The sequence below is a fragment of the Carassius carassius genome, chromosome 25 (assembly GCF_963082965.1).
Source record: "Carassius carassius chromosome 25, fCarCar2.1, whole genome shotgun sequence".
NCBI lineage: Eukaryota > Metazoa > Chordata > Actinopteri > Cypriniformes > Cyprinidae > Carassius > Carassius carassius.
Genome location: NC_081779.1, coordinates 25111006 through 25133117, shown reverse-complemented (window position 1 = coordinate 25133117; position 22112 = coordinate 25111006). Strand labels below are relative to the sequence as shown.

Genomic DNA, 22112 nt, shown 5'->3' with positions numbered 1-22112 from the left:
AGCGGAAATCAGTTTACTAAATGATAAACTTGACTGACTGCTTCACTTCCATTTTAAAAGAATATTTTTGTTGTTTATTTTTATTTATACTATTTATAATTTATGTGTAATTGTCATAGTTTGTGGCAAAACCTTCTGTAGTCTTTACATGATGTTTATTACTGCATAGAATTAATTAAAATAAATGTTTAATTTCATAAAGTACAAGTTGATTTCAGAATCCACCTAATATATATATATATATATATATATATATATATATATATATATATATATATATATTTATTTATTTTATTTTATTTTTTTGCATTTTGTGTTTTTCAGTTGAATAAAATACTTATTTTTACCCTATATATTTAATCATTTGAATATTTCTTTTTTTTTTTTTTTGTCTAAAAATCGAGTTTTTTTTTTTTTCGTTCTCGTGAACCCAGTCTCGTGTCTCATCTCGTCTCGTGGGATAAGTGTCTTGTCACACCCCTACTGGTTTTCCGAAATGAATTAGTCGTGAAAAAAATCTTTCTGCTTATTTATGAACCTAAAGTGAGATTTTGTTAACTTTGTCAGCCCAGTTGTCACTTTGCAAATTCTGTCACCAGTGACCTTTTTTAGTAGAAGAGGAGTCTAGTTTACAAAAGCTTTGATGCATATTTTGGTAAATTAAGCTCAGTGTCTTTCTCTTCTTTCGTCTCACTGCATAAGTCGAGTCTGTCTCACAGTTCTGGTCTTCAACGCTGGCCACACGTCACATTGCATTACACCGTAAAGTACTCAGAGAATGCTACTGTGATCTCTGGCACTGTTTGCTTTTGTTAATCGGTTCTGCAGTCTTGCTTCAAATGTCTTCCTTCCTTTCAGCCACTCCGAGATGCTGTTATGAAACAAGTAATTATTTTTTTAAGATTTGCATGTTTGTATATATGTCAGTGCTGTCAATTGATTAAAATTTTGAATCTAATTGAATCTAAGGGTGTGTGACTGAGAGGGAAGAGTTACAAGAAAGAATGTGAGGATAAAATAAATGTAAGTATTTTTATGTTTGTAGTGTATTTACAATATATTAAATTATCCCACAAAATATCCCACTTGCGAGTGCAGTTAAACAGTTTATTAGGAACAATCAAAGCTGAATGTTTAGCATCATTACTCCAGTCACATGATCCTTCAGAAATCTTTCTACTATTCTGATTTGCTACTCAAAAACTATATTTGGCATTTAGTTGAACTCTTGTGGCTTCTCTCTGGGTCACCTCTTACAGGAAGGAAAGATCAAGAACATTATTTAACAAATTCAGTATATAGATTTTGCAAGTATTAGCAAATAATCTCTGATTCATCTTATTTTATTTACTGTATCAGTAAAATGCAATATCAGTTGACCTAGGACATGAACCAATTGCATTTGAGCATTTCAAATTTGCTGTTACCCTGTTATGCAGCTCGATGTGTGTTCCAGCATGTTTATTCAAGTGAAAGAATACATTGCTTATGCTGTGATTTATTTGTGTGAGTCTTAAAGATCTTTCAAATGTAACTTTAAAAACTCTGCAAGTAACTACTCTACTGGTAAGTAACAGACTGAAATAATTTATATATACTGTGTATATATATATATATATATATATATATATATATATATATATATACACTGAAAATTCATTCACCAATGTGCATATACAGACTTTCCATGTGAAGATCCACCATGCTAAGTTCTATTGAATTAGACACACTCTTGTTATTTAGTTATGCTGTGAACAAATCTGTTAGGCTTTTAATAAGAAGCGTGACTAAAATTGAAAACCTGACAGTCTCTGAATGTTTATAGTGCCGCTTCAGATGTTGCTGAAGATCTAGAGGTCTTTAGGCCGCTGTCTCTGTAGGCTGTACTGAAGCTCTCCATTTATCCCACAGATGCTTACAGCATTCATATAAGATACAGCTTGAGCTTGTGGCTTCAAATATTATTTTTTGTGAAGCTTTTATTGTAAGATGTAGGAGCCCTAAAATATTTCACATGAAGTTCTGAACTTACACTTAACAGTGTAGTCGCTGTTGGCACTCTTTTTCCCTTTATTACTGATGCTTCACTACTGTTGCCACGAATGGCTTGGATCGCCCCAATACTATTGGCTTGGCTCAATCATTTTCCCTATTGCAGCCAACCCTCCAGTTCACAGCATAAAACCAGATCTTTGTTCAAACAAAAGAGAGAATTTGTAACCCTGACTGTGAGTCCAAGCTCACTAAGTCTGGTCTCTCCAGCAAATTGCACCAGATAAACAAACTCTATGCCCAGAAGATTTATGTAACATCCTTTATTTCTTCACACTTCCAGACTTCACCTGTGCCGCCTCATATATTTCCGAATCCAGGCCATTGAATGGGTACCAAGGTTGTCTGTAATCTCAGTGTGCGCAGTGTACTTTTTATCGACCTTGTCTCATTTTGAGAGTTCTTTCCCACAGCAAATTCTGATGAAATAATAGACAGCCTCCTTTGCTCTTTTCTATTGCCGATATTGCAGAAATATGCTGTGGTTTGTCTGGATATGCTGAATGCTAAAATCCAAGCATGAAGCACATGAAAAAGCATGCACTTGTTTAAAGGGGTCTTATGATGTTGCTAAAAAGAACATTGTTTTGTGTATTTGGTGTTTATGCGGTTTAAGGTAAAAAACAAACAAACAAAAAAACATTATTTTCCACATACTGCACATTATTGTTGCTCCTCTATGGCCCGCCTTTCTGAAACGAGTCTATTTTTACAAAGCTCATCGTTTTGAAAAGCGAGGAGTATGCCTATTGGCCAGCTATCCAGTGCATTGTGATTGGACAAATACCTCAAGCGTGTGACTGAAATGCTACGCCCCTTACCATACTGTGATGCCATGTCCTGGTGCGACGAGACCAAAACAATAAAACCCATTACAAATTAGGCATTTGTTGCGTCCAGTAGGGACATAATTATTACAGATTATAATGACTTAAACTGTCTTTTTATGCGTTGCGTATCGTGCCACGTAAACATAAAACCATGTCTGCATTTCTGATTGGAGAAGTGACAAACAACAAGCGCTACTCTACACTGTTCCAAACTCGTGCTTGAATCATCAGTGGCAAATTCTTTAAATATGAAAACATACTTACAGACTGTGAGTCAGAAGTGCCAGACGGTCCTTGCAAACTGCCCCACTTTATAGAAACGGACACTGGAATTGTAGGCTACTCTCACAGGAAACAGTCCTCGTCCGATTTGCACATTTTGTGTCTTATCTTTATGATTGATTACATCAATAAATCCTTCCTTTCCAACCATTTTCAAAACTACCATAATATCAAATATCAACATAAAAGCAGTTTTTAAAATACTGTATAAAAGCCAAAAAGCTTAGAGAAAATAAACAATTAACTGACAGTGTTAATCAACTAGTCAGTTGTCAGATGACTGGTTTCAAATCATTTTAACATTTGAATGTACTGTTTTTTTCATGCTGATTTGTTGATCATTGAATTTGAATTTTAGGGGACAGACATTATCTTAGTTTAGTCATGTTGAAATAAATGATGGCTATGAATGATGGCCTCATATTACATTTCATAGATCTCTATGTGGCTCCATCATTTTCTCTCTCCTGAGACTTTTAAGCTTTGGGCATTCATCTTTTACACTGGGAAACTGCTGTGTGGAGTCAGAGGTATCTTCTGAGATATTACAAAATCTGTGCTGTATATTTCACTGAAGTCTCACTGCGATGATGGGCTGTACTGTAAGACAGCTCGACTGCAGCCTTGAGGTGACTTTTACCATTTGTGGTTGGGGAACTAGCATCACTGAATTCAAGCAATATCTTATAGGTTATGAATAATGTAATGTGTCCAAATGCGTTTTCCTCTTCTGTGACTCTTTGTGACACTCTCTCAGTCAGCCTTGTGTTTTCACCCAGACAGCTGCCATATTATGGAAAGTTCCTTTCCAAATAAGTGGGGGTTGACTGCTATTTGGACACAAGGCTTTGGCTGGCAAATCTGCATGGCCTCCCATCTGACACTGTGCACCACATTCATTTTAAGCCTTTATGTCCTTGTGCACTGGGAAAATAAATTTCTACTCTAATTTGTTTTCCACAAGATATGTGCATATGGAAATAAGGGTAGTCATGCACGTTTTTATCTTTAGCTTTGGAAATTTTGAAGTTGTGTGTCTCATCTAGACCTTATTCAGAGTCAAACTCAACTGGACCAGAAGAATTTTAATGGTGACGCAGTACAAAAATGTGCTTACAAACTAGTCTAATGCTTTGTCATATTTGACATGCTTTCATGGCAATTGCACAAGCACAGACACAACTGTGGGGGAAACATAAAGAATGTAGTGTTTATTTTGAAGCAGCCATTTTTTAATCACCTCACTAATTCAATGTGCAAATCATTATGGGAAAATTTACTTGTTAATTTGTGCTCATAATATGGACAGTTTAACAAGTTAAAAAATTAACTTTATTTTATTTGCTAGCATTATATGCACACACTAATCACTCATCCCACTGCTCTTTTCCCGTCTTTGTGTGCCCAACAATGGGGTTTTGGTACTGTTGTTGCAGTACTGTTGTCACCATACGGATCCACCTATCCATGCTCCAAACTGTTCAAACATGCTCAATCAAGAACAAAAGCCTGAGATTCTTGCACCCCTCCACCTGGGGTAACTGGGGTAGCAGCTCACCCAAAGTGTGCAGTCCACCTTTTACATTCAGAATCGTGGCCTCAGATTTAGAGGTGTTGACCCTCATTCCCACAACTTCAAAATCAGGCAAAAAAATCGCCCAAGCGTTGAAGGACACACCTCAACATGGTGCAAATGGCAATTTTTTTACTTCACTTTTGCCATATTTCTTTGTCATGTCTATATCCGAGCACCGCCTTTGAATATGACGTTGGTCTTTGAGTATGAACCTCCAAAGTAAGCACTGTGGGTCACAGCCCAACAGCTCAACATATTTCATATTTTTACTTCCTTTTTACCACATTGCTTTGTCATGGCTACATCCAAGCAGAGCCTTTAGGGCCTTTTGCAACGCTTTAGTTCCAGAACTAAATGTACAGTACTTAAAGTACTAGGACGATTTTGCGCAAACTATTTCCCAGTATCATTTAAAGGGTTGCCTTTGCACCGACAGTGTGTACTAGGAATTTACATAAGCTGGTCGACATCGCCGTAATTTGTGCGCGGCATTCATCAAAGGAAACAAAGAAGAACAATGTTAACAACAGGAGGATGGAGGACGCTGTGGTTGGAGCTGTGTTTTTGTGTCTCACGGGTTTCACAATAATGGACATGGTATGTCTACATATATGTAAAGCGATTGAAAGAACGGAAAGGAAGACTTAAGAACATCCAACGACAACTGGCAGTGCTACATTTGCTACAAGTGCCTGCACTTCAGTGTCCGTTCATCTGTCGGTGTTCTCCATACTTGCGAAATAAGTTGACACAATGTTTACAGTATGTTTACACTGCGTTTTATATCATGGCGGGTGAGGGTGTTTTCGTACACGTTTGGCCAATCAGTGTCTACTTACGTCACGGTTAGTACCAGTTGTGCTGGTTAGACCCTGCTACAGAGTAGGAGCTCATTTGGTTCTCAAAAAAGGTAGTCCAGTACTAAAATCGCAAAAAGTGGGTAGTTCCACAATTAGTTCTGGTACTGTGAAAAGGTTCCCGGGGTGCGAAAGGCCCTTTTTAGTATGCCTTTGTTGAGTTGCTTCCCCAAGCCTGGTTGTTGGATGGTCACGTTCTGTTGCATATTTATGATTACAATTTGTGACAGGTAGGGAAAACTGACCCAGCATTCAACAAGAATTAACCCTGGATTTCCTTCACAACACCACAGCTCAACACTTTTCTGTGACTGAGTCACAGTAGCAGCAGGCTAAATAGGGCCACCAACATGTCCTGTTTCCTGGGAACTTTTTCCAGCTCACCCTGGGGTATCCCAAGTCGTTCCCAGGCCAGTCAAGACATTTTGTTCATCCAGCGCATCCTGTACTGCTCTGGGGTCTCTTCCCAGTTTTACATTGCCACAATACCTCCACAGGGAGGCACCCTGAACAGGTGCCTGAAACGCCTCAGCTGGCTCCTTTTGACAGAGAGCGGGTTTTGTCCAAATTTCTCCCAGATGTCAGAGCTTTGCACCCTGAGTCTTAGCCCAGACACCCTGTGTAGAAAACTCATTTCAGCCAATTGTACCAGAAATCTTGTTTTTTTTTAGGTAACTACCGAAAGCTCATGACCATAGATGAGGGTTGAAACATTTATCAAATGGTGAATTAAGAGCTTCGCCCCCAGTCTCTGCTCCACCACACTTCACTTTGGTGGTCCAGTATAACGACTGCCTTACTGTTGTCACTTTTCTGATCCACCTATCAATGTTGTGTTCCATTCTGACCTCAAGGCTGAGATACTTGGACTCCTCCACTTAGGAAAGCAATTCCTTTTACAGCTGAGAATCATGGCCCCAGATTTAAAGGTGTTGACCTCATCCCCATTACTTCACTCTCAGCCACCAACTGACTAGAGGTCGACCGATATTTTGGGCGGCCGATTTATTGGGCCGATATTTGTATTTTTTTTTAATATATCGGCATTGCCCGATATCCATGTTTAGTAGTGCCAATTTAAAGTCGGGCACATCCACAGGCAGCCCTGTGTTATTAGTGCGCTGGAAAATGCTGCTGCCGCATGTGAAGGACCCCAATCCAAAACTTTTGGAAAATTCAACAGGTAAGGCTTAAATTCTGATATTTCAAAGAAATATGGACATATATTTAATATATATTACTAGTCAACTATGACGTGTTGCTCCACTTAGTGAAAGAAAAAACAAATAGCATAGAACCGTCGATAACTGGCTACAGCTGGTTAAAGGTTTGCTTACTTGCAGTTAACTTTAAGGACTGTAGTCGAAAACTATCAGCAGCCTTCTTGCTAACATATTAGCCTCAGTGTTATAAGTTCTGTTTTATTTTTCCTGTATCGGAGTCAGAGAATTTCACTCTGTGTGTGGGGTGAAGGTGGCAGCTCTGAGGGCTACGTTACTCCGCCCCGCTCACAGACAGCACCGTGCTCGGAGAAACAGAGCTGTCCTGGAGCAGCCCATAATGGTGAAGCGTTCGGAAGCATGGTTTGATGCAGACAATAGCCGGATTTCCATCCAACTTATTTGCATTTAGGGATGTACATATTTGGTCATTTCCATAATCTATCGTAGTTTAAATTAACAATCAATTAATCGATAAACTTAATTCGGCAAATGCGAATTAAAGGGGTTTTAGTCTAAAAAAAATGCTAGTAGCAGGACTGTAAAATGAATAGATGTTATTATGATAATTTGATAAAATGAAGATAGTGCTCCGTACGTTTAAGATCATTTTGCTTTGTTGATTGTTTAACATCAAGGAGAACACTGAATGTGCCTTTTTAAATAGTAGGCCTATTTGTTTTAAAAAATCTGCATTATTACAGTGCATTAGATCGTGACAGTGCGTGCGTGCAAATGAGAATGAGCGAGAGCATGTTTGGCTAGATGTATTTGGAGATTATTGGTCACGTCTTGTTTGGCACAAATCCAAATGTTTCCATATTCGCAGTGTATCTGAATGTTAAACTATAATTTATTTATTTTTTAATGTAAACTAGGCTTGTACTTTATACGCATTCGCACATAGACGGAAAAGATCATCCTGTTCACATAAGCGATATGCCATAATTGCAGAGTGGACCAGTATAAAGTCTTATTTAAACTGACCAGTGTAACCTTTTATGTTTGGTTGACTACTTTATTTTAATAATGAACAGACTGCGATAAGTTTGAAATTAGAATGCACTTTAGATGTTCTGTGTCATTTATACCAAACACAAATGTTGCTAGTGTGTTTGCAGCACTACTAATATTTTTTATATATTATTTTTAATATTTTTCAGTTTAATTTATTTTATTTAAATGTATATTTAAGTTTACATTTATGTTCCAACAAACTTGAAAAATTCTGCTTGATAAATGCTCTAAAACTGTTATGTAAATGATTGACAGTTTGTTTAAAAAAATAATTTTTTTTACCTGTTTTATATATTTAATATAGGTCAGTTTATTGATTTGTTTGGTTAAGTTTAGATAAATATTTTATTTTAATACCGTGCAGTGCACAAAATTATGATTTGAGAGTTAGTTCAAGTCAGTGTTCCGTAAATGATAATGTTAAGTTTAGAAATGTTGTGCATCCACATATTATTAGTGTGATATTTTAACATGCAAATGAAGGGGAAGATATCGGTCCTAAAAATCGGCAGCACATATCGGCCATCGGCTGACCCTGACCTCTAAACATCGGCATCAGCATCGGTAAAAAAAAAAACCCATATCGGTCGATCTTTACAACTGACCCTTCGCAACGCCCCGCCCCCGTTTGTTACTGTTGCTATGTCCAACAAGCCATGGTGCTCTCACATCACACATCATTTTCTTACGCTTTGAAAAATACATCACAGAGCAAAGGGGACACTGACAACGCACCGGGAGACAAGACAGAGCCAGTTTCTTTTGGAAACAGACTCTGCTTTCTAATTTTTGTCATTTTGTAAGAAATGTAAACAATAAATAGCGTTTTGTGACTCTTTAATGTGTTGTGACAGATTGCTATAGTGCCTCAGTTCATGTGGCATGTGATCAATCATCTCGTCCTCTTTACTAGTTATAGCATGAAATAAACATGAATGAACATCAGAATCTTGTTTCAACCGTGGAAAGATGTCAATACACCGTGTTTCAAGGTCAAGTCCACTGACATTAATCTACTCTCCTGTCTGGTTTGTTTGTTGGACAGAAATGGCAGATTCTGCATTATGATTGGTCAGATCGCCTGTCAATCAAACTCCATGTGAAGGGTCACCTAAGCGCCTAATGTTACAGCCCGACAGCTCAACATGGTGCAAATATATGACCTACTAGGCTATTTTATCCCTTTACTTTATTTTTAGGATAGTGCTTTATAGGGCTGGGCGATATACAAAAAAAAATTATATCTCAATATTGTCAAAATTTTTACGATATTCGATATATATCTCGATATGTTTGCATTTGCATTTAAATAATAAAAAATAAAACATGATTTTCTTTTGGCCATTAAAAAAAAAAAAAACTATTTAGATTAAACAGCTAATTTAAGCAGTTAAAAAATCTAGACCAAGAGATCACTTACTGCTTTTTATTAAATGAATACATGTAGGCCTATATGTAACTGAAGCAGTGCAAATTAAGTAACAGTTACAGAAAGTGCATTGTCAACTTTTTAGTGCATGCAATTCACAATTTAAACTATGCAACTAGGATAAGTATTTTATTTTAATTTTTTTAACAAGTTTTTAAGCTAAGAACACAAGTCTGTCAACTGTCTGTGGTTTTAAGAGAAGCTCTGTGGCATGAAACTATGTTCCTACTGACACTAAAAACCCTCTTAGATGGGGAGCTAGTTGCTGAAGCACATAGCTATTTCTTATATATAAATATATATAAATGAATACCAAAGACTTTTGCATTCTCTCTGTCTATATTATGGAAACTGGTAAACATATCAGTGAAATTCCCCAATAGTAATTCCAAATGGCCATAGCCTATGTTTCTCTATTCAAACATCAGCGGTCGAGTAAGTGCATTTATTTTGCGATCACAAATGCAAACAATACAGTTGAGATCTCACGACAGAACACAGACCGGCTGAACGACTCTTTCATTAGATCGCTCAATTCCAGCTTGTTAATGTTTTCAGATTATCGTCTGCGGCTCTTCCGCAATGAGGAGTGAGCACGTGCGCATGGTTGCCAGATTGCTTAAAATAAGCAAACACCGGGCAGAAAATGTATCCTTGTAACAGTGGAGCTCTGATTCGGAGATTTAAACTCTTGTTATCTGGCAACCGCTATCATTAAAGCTCTCGCAGTAGAGGGGCGTAGAGCAGTCAGCAGTTACAGGTTCCTTTTTTGGACATTCAGCGCGTTCTTTTGGGAAAGTATGCTTGAATTTGAAATATTCGATATTCCCGATATATTCAAATTGTACATTGTCGTCAAAATTATTCCGATATTATCGCTAATATTCGATATATCGCCCAGCCCTAGTGCTTTACCATGGCCCCATTTGAGCAGAACACAGCAGCAATATTCAACTTTATCAAGCTTTCTCCAGCTATGTGTCTGCATGGAGTTGTCTGTGGGTTTGTCTCACTCATTCTCAGCTCAGTAAGGAGTCAAGCACTGATATATTAAAAAAAAGTAATTCCATTACATGTCTCATCACTCTTGCTGGGTAAATGCATTACATGCTGTCTGTGACTGTCTGAAGTTTAAGGCAGCTGCTTAAGCAGGCCATCAGCAGCACTATGCTGAAGAGCCTTCTGTTCTCTGGACTTACATTAGTTTATATAAAAGATGCCAACTTCAAGTCCTTCTGGGATTTTTATACTTACAAACATGGAAACTGTAATTATAAAGTGATGTTGTAAATGTAATTATGAAGTGAGTTTTTTGATAAAAAATTGTGTAATTTCTTCTGGCAACTTTCTCCATTTTCACTTAATAACAAGGCCACACCTTATACAACAACGAGGAGCTTTATCTATTTTACCCTATGAACTGGCACATAGAATCACTGAAAATGTAGTTTGATTTCCAAGCCTATCACCTTATGAAGTGTCTCAGTGTGTAGAATTTTAATAATTAAGAATGTTTCCCACTGGAAATTGGTGGCATTAATGCCAGCTTATTTTTGAGACTGCTTTTCTATCACGAGATCATCATGTCAAACTGCTGTTCTTTCACAATTTTATCAAAGACCAAACTCAAAGTAGAGAAGACGTGATGTATAAGTGAGGTTTTTAATCTTGACAAATCTGTGGATTGATTGCAATCTTGTCAAGATCCAGTGTCTGAAAGTATTTTGAAGTATTAAAAATGCTCCCTTGGTGAACAGTTGCCATCACTTTCACAATATCTCTCTGCCTGTCAGTGAATTGGGGACTTTTCATTGACATGACAAGTCTATGTTTTTATTAGGTGAATGAAGCTGCCAAATTATGTTTTGTGTACCATACAAACTGAAAGGCTTTGATTTCGTACTCTTCTTGACTTTGCTGAAATTCACAATAATTTTGACTGATAAAGGTCTGCTGTTTAGCTGAGCTACCCCTCTGACACTGAAAACATGTTCTCGCTTTTGCCTGGTTTTCTCAATTATTTACAGTTTTACTCCTGTTAATGTGGACCATGGCTTGCTAGAGTTTGCTAAGTCATAATCATGGAATCATGTCCATTGGAAAATTATTTGTTTATATTTATGTAATGAGGTTTTCTGAGAGGCTATGACCTTAATCTTTATAGAGTCATCTTTGTGTAATTATACAGTGATGAAATGTTTGTAATAAAAAACAAAAACAAATATGTGGGTGCCTGTTCTTACTATGCAGGCTGTCAGCCCTGGAACCAGTGTTTGCTTATCAGGGTAAATTTGGGTTGGCTGTGCCCCATGTGATAAATTCAAATCTTCCATTTTATGTGTGCTTTTTTTTTCTCACTGCCAATACAGGTTGTATGTTTGAGTCCATATGTGTTGGCACAGATTCACATTCACATTGGACCTCAGTAATGAGAAACCTATTGCCTTACCGCCATTTAGAGGGAACCACTGTGCATTTAGTCCACATTTCATGCTGTGGTGTAGCCGGCAAAGCTTATGATTGTGCATCTGTGTGGCAGGGCTTTTGGGGAATTGTCTCTCTTTGCTCCATCTGTTTGCCCTTATCAGTTTCTTTGCTCATCTAATTATACCTGTGCATTACAGCAGCACTTGGTCACTTCAGAGGTGCTGATCTATTATATTGTCCCACTTGGTTACTGGATTTTAATTTGCTTGGATGCTATTCTTGTTTTCAAAGGATGGGGTCTGTGATATGACTTGTTTATTAGTTATTAGTGAGAAGTAGGGCTGTCACAATATCAGATTTTTGCAATATGAGGTAGTTACTGCTCACTGCATCATTGTTGTTTTTGTTCAGTTTATAATGTGTGGTAACCAGCATTAAAGGGGTCATGTGATGCAATTTCAAGTTTTCCTTTCTCTTTGGAGTGTTACAAGCTGTCCGTTCATAGAAAAGAAATGTTTTCAAAGTTGCAAAGACTAAAGTATCAAACCGAGAGAGATATTCTGTTTAAAAGGTAAACACTGTTTATTTTGTAGTGAAAGCTATTTTGTTTTGGCCTTCCAGAAGAGGACACAACTGGAAATCAGTGGCTAAGTTGTGTTTACAACAATGTTCCAGAACAGCTCAACCCAAATTTTCGAGTGTGTGCAACACATATTACGGAGGACTGTTTCCTGATCCTGGGAGAGTAGCCTACAATGCCTTGGCACAAATGTTGCTTCTATAAAGTGGGGTAATATATAAGTATAATATAAGAGGGGCAATTCCAACTTTGCAAGGACAGTCTGGCGTTTCTGGCTCACAGTCTTAATACGTTTTCATATTTAAAGAATTTGCCACTGATGATTTAAACGTGAGTTTTGATTAGTGCAGAGTAGCGCCTGTTGTTTGTTGTTTCTCTGATCACAAATGCAGACATGGTTTTATGTTTACGTGGCACGATATGCAACTCATAAAATGACAGTAGAAGTAATTATAATCTGTAATAATTATGTCCCCACTGGATGCAACAAATGGCTCATTTGTAATGGGTTTTATTGTTTTCGTCTCGTCGCACCGGAACATGGCATCACCGTATAGTAAGGGGCGTAACATTTCCGTTACACGCTTGAGGTATTCTGCCAATCACAATGCAGTGAATAGCTGGCCAATCAGCGTACACCCTGCTTTTCAGAACGATGAGCTTTGTAAAAATCAACGTGTTTCTGAAAGGTGGGGCATAGAGGAGCAACAATAATGTGCAGTATGTGGAAAATAATGTTTTTTTTTTAAACCTTAAACGCCAAATACACAAAATAATGTTCTTTTTAGCAACGTCATATGAGCCCTTTAAGGTGCAATGCTGCCACCTACTGTGATGGAGTGTCAACCAGATGGTTAAAGGCAGGGTAGGTAAAAAATGTATAAAAAACTTTTTTTCCAAATTTGTTTAAACTTTATTTATATATCAATACATAATTAAAATGTAAGTACTCTGAAAAAGAAAGTATAAAAATCGAGTGTCTGTAGACCTCTCATGACTGTTTTAAAGACAGCTCATTATTTCCATTCACTCCACCCCCTCCCTTCTGGGCTCCTATAGATTATTTATCGTCTCTACTACAGCTCGCTAAGTAATGTTATGTTAGCTATATTACGGATGACACTTGCTTCATGAAAAAATAAACAAAAAAATATGTATGATCAAAATACAAAAAGAAAGATTTACCTGTCCAGCAGAAATAAAGCCATCAAGGAGTCACTTTTCAGCCCCTTGAGTTCCCTCAGTTCTCGCCATCGCTGGAAAGCCACGCCAATATTAACTCATGTTTTATTTCTTTGTTTATCCAAAGACTTTTTGTTCATTGCCTTTTCTTGTACTTTTACGGTCTTCCTTTTTTTGCCTGGTTTGCCTTCACTAACTGCATAGGCCTGTACTGTGAATTTTGCTTGCTGTTTCTCTGCCATTTGTTTTGGTATTCCTAGGATCTGTGCCTCTTGAATTCCTCAAATCAAACGTGCGCGCGCAAGTGGGCAGGTCATGTGTGGCAAAAGGGTGGTTGTCATGGTTGCGAGAGAGTGACAGTCGCCTAAGCCAATCCTATGTTTCGTCCCGAATGGAAATAAAGAGCTGTGTTTAATACAGATTAAACGGTCTAGAGTCACTCGATTTTTATACTCTTTTTATCAGAGTACTTACATTTTAATTATGCATTGATATATATAGAAAGTTTAAACAAATTTGGAAGAAAGTTGTTTATACATTTTTTACCTACCCTGCCTTTTATGGTGCATATTTACAACAACGGTCTTCATGAGGCTTTTTAAATTTGTGCCAGAGGGTTAAAAATGCTATTTAACATTAAAGGAGTCATACCCTCGTATTACCTTGGATACCTACTGCTGTATTATAGTCTTTCAGGCCCTTCTAAAAAAGAAAATTGGAAAAAAAATAAACACAGAACTCCTCAGACCCTTATTTCTGTAGGCATTATTGTCTCGCGAGATCTGATGCGATATTTTGGCTGTCGTGGACGGTCATTATAATAATGCAAATGAGGGGCACATTGATTGATTGCAGGAAGGAGGGGGGTTGACACCGCAGGTAACGCTTTATCATATCATTACAAACTGACATCATGGCGCAAGTTGTGAATGAACGCGACCGGCTTCCCGGCCAGCGCCGTTTAGGGCTTAAATCAAACTTCATTCACGCACACATATGAAACACGCTTGCATATATACTAAGTACTAGTCACACATACATGTATATGAACTATCTACGCACATAAAGTTACTCATATGAGACGTGAGCACAGCACACACACAAATATAAGACGTGAGCACACACACACAAACTAGACGGGGCCTCATGTAAGCATTAGGAAATAAATAAACAATAACCGAATTCATGATGATCTCAGTCATTTGTTTTTTGCAAAGTACGTTAGCAGCCATTCCCCATACCTCGAAGCTAATACTCCCGCCAGAGTTGTGCCTGGACGCGTTCATTGAACGATAGTTCATGAACTCGTTCATATTTTGGGCGAACATGAACTGAACGTACCGCATTTCTGCCTGATGAACGTTACTGTGAAGTCGTTCATTCTGGTGTCTGTGAACGCCACGCTCTCTCAGTTTAACTTCGTTCAGTAGGATGCCAGATTTCTATAAAGCCTTCCAGGCGAAAACCCACCGTAAACCGGCCTTAATATGTAGCGGAAAAAACACCCAATCTGGCAACGCCAGACTTTCTTGTTCAAAGTCGTTCATCAAAATGAACAAATCTTTTTTCGAGTCATTTCGTTCACTTAAGGGCCTTTAAATGTTACTATTAACTGGCAAATTCCCCGAACACATCAACCTACGCAATCTTGATCATATTCTGAATTAAGAAATCATTATAATGCAGTCAAAAGTCCGTTTTTGCAGTCCGTTTACAGGGAACATAAATAATTACTTCACCTCCAGTCTTCCGTTTATTTGTCTAGTGACAGACGCAATAGTATACAATAGCTGCATTAGCAGTTAGATGGTGTTTGTTACACACAGTAGAGCAATAAAAACACAGTCTTACCGTTTCAATTGCAGGGAATTTTGTTGGAATGGCACTTTTCCAGAGCTTCGATGCCAACTTCGCCTGATATTGCCCCAAATTTGTGAAGGATTTCGGTGTACAATGTTTAGCACAAACACGTAACGATAAGCCAGTGGGAAGGGTTGAAGGAACCGTGTCATTAAAAATGAATTTAATCCACTGGTCTCTGATAGCTAGGTCCGTTCTTGGTAGAGAAAACACATTTACATGTTGATTCTGGCAGTCAACCACAGAGCACCTCACGTGTGCACTACTCCAGCGTCTTTCGCGACTGAATATGAGGGGGAGAGGGGAAGGGCAAGCTTCCTGCTGCGGTCTCCATATATGGTATATCCGTATTTGAGTGCACATGGGCTATTTTACAAACCCTGAGGTAAACAAACGCTTCACTTTTAAATATCGGCTTCCCGGCCAGTGTATAATCATTAGGCAATCATAACATACATTGATTCTCGTGGAAAAGTAAAAAATTGTGGGTCATGACTCCTTTAATGGCAGTATAGCGTATAACAGTATATTTGAAAAAATAAAAATGTTACCATTAGGATCTGTTGAGGTGCTTGAGTGAAATTGACCATTAATCTTTCCCAATCAAAAAATAATTCTCAGAAGTGAGCGGTGTCACTCGTATTTCACAATCTAATCAATTACAGATTATATAGACCAGGGATAGGCAAACATTGGTCCTGGAGTGCTGCTGTCCTGTAGACTTTAGCTCTAACACTAATCAAACACACCTGAACAAGCTAAACAAAGTCTTCAGGATTACTATGGCGACAGACAAGTGTGTTTTTTTTCAGGGTTGGAGCTAAATTCTGCAGGACATCGGCACTTCAGGACCGACGTTGCCTACCCCTGATATAGACGTATATAGATATAATCAAATCCCATCCTACATTGTTTTCTCATTGAATAGCTGGTGTCACAGAAATAAAAATTGGTGCCATCTACCATTTTATGTTGACTTAAAAATATATATATATTTATACCTATATACATTTGACATACAGCTCTCTAAGTTTGACTTTAATATTAATGCACTATGGGTGTAACTTTGTTGATCGCTCCATGCATTTGTGGATAACTTGCTGTGCATTTGTGGATTTTGAAACATTTCCAGCAGCAAGATGCTGACAATCCACAAATGTATGGACTCCACCCGCTTTCTACTCAATCCAATCAGATAATGGCCACACTTTGCTGACCAATCATAGCATGTTCTCACTATAACCAATCACGTTTTGCTTTACAGTCAGGGTGGTCTCTTCCTGAAATAACTTAATTTATAATATGCATTGGCTCAAATAAGAAATATAAGGGCCATAAAAATTTGTGTTATTAGTGAGAAGTAGGACTAAGTAGGTTAAATTGCCATCACACAACAACGACAAAACAGCGGTTTCCAGTTTTTCAGTGAAGCAGTTTGGATGAGATGAATATGGATATATGTGCAGCTATGTGCATCTAACGATGTATATAGCATTATAAATAATATTTTAAACATTATTTATTAAGTTCATTAAGTTATTGCCATTGTTTGCGGAGTGTTGGAAGTTTTTATTTACATTGTCCACTTGCAAAACTCCAGTAGGCTACTAGGGCTATAATCGGGCCTTAAAAGTTAGGCCCGACAGGACCCGAGCCCGACAAGTACATTTTGATTGACAGCTTTTTAAAAGCCCGAACCCGTTTACAGCCCGACATTATTCAAATGTGCGCAAACACACAGCTCTTTTGCCTTTTGTCAAGAATGAGTCATTTATACATGTTTTAACATAATTTATTCATAACTAATGTAGACTAGACCACTTGGAAGTTGGAATAAAGGAATAAAAGTCCTCTGTGACATCGTAACATCTCAGCATTCTAGACATAGGCTCATTTAACCTATAAATAGACCAACGCACCAATAAAAACGAGTCATTTTTAACAAATTAAATTAAGATACATTTTAAATTAAGATGGGCATTTGGCAATAACGAAATTAAGATAAAGGCTCCGCCGGATTTGCTTCACAGTAGCAGATGATATTTAATAAAAGAATAATGCCAACATTTGCATAAATATTCTGTCCACATTATGCATTTAAGACTCAATGAATATTTAGTTATCATTTGAAAAACCTTTACTCACAGAGATTAGGCTAGGTCTACATGATAGTGCGTCATTATTCATTCATTATTCTCATTATAAACATGGTCAAAACTTTTCCACACTTCAGACTTTGGTTTAGTTGCTGGTGCAACCAAAACGTAATCACCAGAGGCTAGCCTTCATTTCACCCACTCAGCATTCATTTTCACATCTTTTTCATTTTGGCTCATAATTGATATTATAAGTGTTATTATGAAGATAAATATAAAGAAGTGGTACTCCCCAACAATCTTTTGGAAACAGGTTATTTTTTTTATTTTTTACTACACAAACAGCACTTCAGCTCAATTTGAACAACGCGTCCATAGAATGCAGCTCCTTACACAGGCAAAATGAGTCTGCTCCTGCCCAGATTGTAAAACAAAACGTGATTGGTTATAGCAAGAATGTGCTACAATTGGTCAGTGAAGTGTGGCTGTTATTTGGTTGGCTTGAGTAGGCGGTGGGTGGAGTCTATACATTTGTGGATTGGTGTGCGTCTTGAGAATAGAAATGTCTCAATCCACAAATGCATGCAGCGATCTACAAATGCACAGGACACGATTCACAAATAAATGCCAGGCAAAGTTGAGTTCGTAGAAAAAAATATATTTGTGAATATTTTTTTTTTTGCAAGTCTCATTTTTTATTTGTGAATTTAATTCATGTGAAACTAAGATTTATTTGAGGATCTCGTTCTAATTATTTTGTGAATATGTTTGGTTTTTGTTAATCGCTTTAAATTTATTTGTGGATCATAATCTATTTATTTGATCTTTCTCTTGATCTTTCATCTGATGATAAAGGAAAAGTTAATGAGTGTTAGAACCTGCCTTAAAGTATGACTTTAATTCACTTCTTAGATTGATATGGTTCCGTTCATAATTGCATCCCATGGGTGCCTGGGGATTGTTCCATCTACTAAGATGCTTCTAGATAACACTCCTTACGAACAATCTACTTTTAATTAAATGTTTCCCCCTCATTACGCTTATCTGTCAGATTAAACTGGAAAAAGTTATTTGGGGCTATTTTTTAAGCACCCTTCCTTGAGCTCATTTATAACCTGTGTACATGGATTTGGCATATTTCTGCAGGCTTTTTTCAGAGGCTCCATTCACTGTAATAATAAGCGGAAGGGGGAAAATGGTGTGTGTGATTGCTATTCCCAAGAGGAGGAGAGAGCAATTACACTGGGCTAGTATAGAGATCCAGTCGTATGTGAAGTTGCTGATAATTTTTGCCAGTGCCTGTCTTACGGCTCTTGCTAAGAATAATTGGGGTGATCTGAGCCCCCAGTCTGCCTTTATGAAAGCACTAACTTGTATCAGTAAAAGCCCAGACTGAGGCTAAACACTTGAGTGCAAACATTCATACACATTAAAGGGGTCATATCATGACAAATTGAATTTTTTGGAAGAGTTCATTGTACTAGAAACACATATCGTAACTCATAGCTTGAAAACCCCAATTTGAAAGTAAATAACTTGCACCAAGCTTCTGCAACTTTTTGATGTTAGTAAAATTTCACACATTTACAAGTGTGATTTTCTTGTGGTATTTCTTTTGGTATTTTAGGCCATTTAGTTCATATTCATATTCTTGTTTGCATGTAAATTTCTCAATTTCATTATTATTTGAATAGGCAAATAAGTAGTACAGTAAAAGTCTACAAAGTTGAATAAAAGAAAAATATTAGAATCTATCTTGTATTTAGGCCATTTTCCTGCCATATGTTTAATACGTTTCAAATTTATGTATGGGTTCCTTTCAGATTTTCAAAGAGGTTTTTATTGAAGAATGGAGACTGAGCAAAACCATGTAGAACATAATTTCATTTAACATAGGACAAATCTTGATTATCTTTAAATGTTAAATGAACAGATCCTTTAATCATACATTGAACTCTTTTGGGCAGGTGGATGACATCCTTGGGGAAGAGAGTGACAATGAAAGTGAGGGAAAAGGGAAAGAGGAGAGGATGGAGGTAGAGGAAGAGGAAGAGCGGCCCAACACAAGCAAGCAGAAGGCCCCAGCATCAGATCACGTCCCGCCACTGGCCACTGTTGTTGAGGAAGCAGCCCAAACATCGACCAGAGAAGAAGTCTGTGTAACAGGGAATGTGCCAAGGTAGTACACCTCCAGTGCCAGTAAAGGAAAATTTAACTTTTTTTTTTTTTCTTTTCTTTTTTTTTTCTTGAATTGTCGAAACTCTAATGATGAATTTCATTATGGCATTCTGTGTAACCAGTAATATGCATGAAGTGCTACATCGACAAAATAGGACTTTGTGATTGAGCTTTAAACCTCTTGCTTCAGTGCCGTAAGTGTTGATTAGTAACACACTGCTGTGCCCAATTTCCAGCAGGCCCTTGTACTCCCGAAGCTGCCACTGTCTTCAGCAAATAACATTACCAGTTGCCATAGCAATGGTTGGAATTAGAGATCTAGCAGAAGGCTGGGTCACATCCTCTTACGTCTTCCTATCCAAGCACAAATGCCCCACCCACTGCCCTGACTGCTGTCCGACACTGGTGTAGTCGGCGGGATGTTGTCAGATCAGTGTGTGTGAGGAATTGCTTTCTGGGCCGGCCCGCTCTTGTCTGGATCAGTTAAATGAACAGAATCAGCACACTAGTCTTTTATCATATGGCTAATATTGCACCCATTTTCCACCAGAAAATTAGACCCGTCCCACTTTATCTAGTTTCTCTGCTTCCCAGCAGTCATTAGCAGTGACTCAGCGAATCACAGCGCTGTGTCTGCTGCCTGTTCCATGAATGCAGTTGCACAATCGATAGGAGTTCAGAGTGGTGAACAATGAGATGAGTGGGAGAGAAAAATTATTTATTTGAGTGTCTCAAATTGTATATTTGTCTCCAGAAGGACCTGCATCCAGTGATTACAGCTTCTCAGAACAATCTGGTTTTCTTACCTGGTATTTTTTTTTTTTTTTTTTTTTTTTTTTTTTTTTATCCTTTCCACACTTTTTTGCCATCCTCTCAAGTTGGTGAAATCAGGGGATGGTAAAGGTTTTTGCACTTATTTCATTCTTGATGACACATCCATGTTTTACTTTGAAGCTATTATTTTCGCTACATCTGAAGTCAGATTGTACAGGTTAAAACAACCTTTTTTTGAGGAAGAACTTGGATTTGCAACATACAGGTCCTTCTAAAAAAATTAGCATATTCTGATAAAGTTCATTATTTTCCATAATGTAATAATACAAATTAAACTTTCATATATTTTAGATTCATTGCACACCAACTGAAATATTTCAGGTCTTTTATTGTTTTAATACTGATGATTTTGGCATACAGCTCATGAAAACCCAAAATTCCTATCTCCAAAAATTAGCATATTTCATCCGACCAATAAAAGAAAAGTGTTTTTAATACAAAAAAAGTCAACCTTCAAATAATTATGTTCAGTTATGCACTCAATACTTGGTCGGGAATCCTTTTGCAGAAATGACTGCTTCAATTCGGCGTGGCATGGAGGCAATCAGCCTGTGGCACTGCTGAGGTGTTATGGAGGCCCAGGATGCTTCGATAGCGGCCTTAAGCTCATCCAGAGTGTTGGGTCTTGCGTCTCTCAACTTTCTCTTCACAATATCCCACAGATTCTCTATGGGGTTCAGGTCAGGAGAGTTGGCAGGCCAATTGAGCACAGTAATACCATGGTCAGTAAACCATTTACCAGTGGTTTTGGCACTGTGAGCAGGTGCCAGGTCGTGCTGAAAAACGAAATCTTCATCTCCATAAAGCTTTTCAGCAGATGGAAGCATGAAGTGCTCCAAAATCTCCTGATAGCTAGCTGCATTGACCCTGCCCTTGAAAAAACACAGTGGACCAACACCAGCAGCTGACATGGCACCCCAGACCATCACTGACTGTGGGTACCTGATACTGGACTTCAGGTATTTTGGCATTTCCTTCTCCCCAGTCTTCCTCCAGACTCTGGCACCTTGATTTCCGAATGACATGCAAAATTTGCTTTCATCCGAATAAAGTACTTTGGACCACTGAGCAACAGTCCAGTGCTGCTTCTCTGTAGCCCATTTCCTGCACACGCCTGTGCACGGTGGCTCTGGATGTTTCTACTCCAGACTCAGTCCACTGCTTCCGCAGGTCCCCTAAGGTCTGGAATCGGTCCTTCTCCACAATCTTCCTCAGGGTCCGGTCACCTCTTCTCGTTGTGCAGCGTTTTTTGCCACACTTTTTCCTTCCCACAGACTTTCCACTGAGATGCCTTGATACAGCAATCTGGGAACAGCCTATTCGTTCAGAAAAATTTTTTCTGTGTCTTACCCTCTCGCTTGAGGGTGTCAATGATGGCCTTCTGGACAGCAATCAGGTCGGCAGTCTTACCCATGATTGCGATTTTGAGTAATGAACCAGACTGGGAGTTTTTAAAAGCCTCAGGAATCTTTTGCAGGTGTTTAGAGTTAATTAGTTGATTCAGATGATTAGGTTAATAGCTCGTTTAGAGAACCTTTTCATGATATGCTAATTTTTTGAGATAGGAATTTTGGGTTTTCATGAGCTGTATGCCAAAATCATCAGTATTAAAACAATAAAAGACCTGAAATATTTCAGTTGGTGTGCAATGAATCTAAAATATATGAAAGTTTAATTTTTATCATTACATTA

General features: G+C 37.9%; 2 protein-coding genes across 3 annotated transcripts in view; both read left to right on the top strand.

Moving 5' to 3' along the window:
- The window catches only part of LOC132104492 (septin-7-like), a 393004-nt gene that overhangs the window by 142548 nt on the left and 228344 nt on the right, over positions 1 to 22112 (top strand). The window lies entirely within an intron of this gene.
- LOC132104478 (RNA polymerase II subunit A C-terminal domain phosphatase-like) overlaps positions 1 to 22112 on the top strand; it is a 114078-nt gene that overhangs the window by 54692 nt on the left and 37274 nt on the right. The window contains exon 12 of one of the 2 annotated variants that reach the window (XM_059509967.1): positions 19376 to 19587. The exons of the other annotated variant lie outside the window; for it this stretch is intronic. Coding sequence (XP_059365950.1) covers positions 19376 to 19587 — 212 coding nt within the window. The remainder of the gene's footprint in view (positions 1 to 19375; positions 19588 to 22112) is intronic. 2 annotated transcript variants of the gene reach the window in all.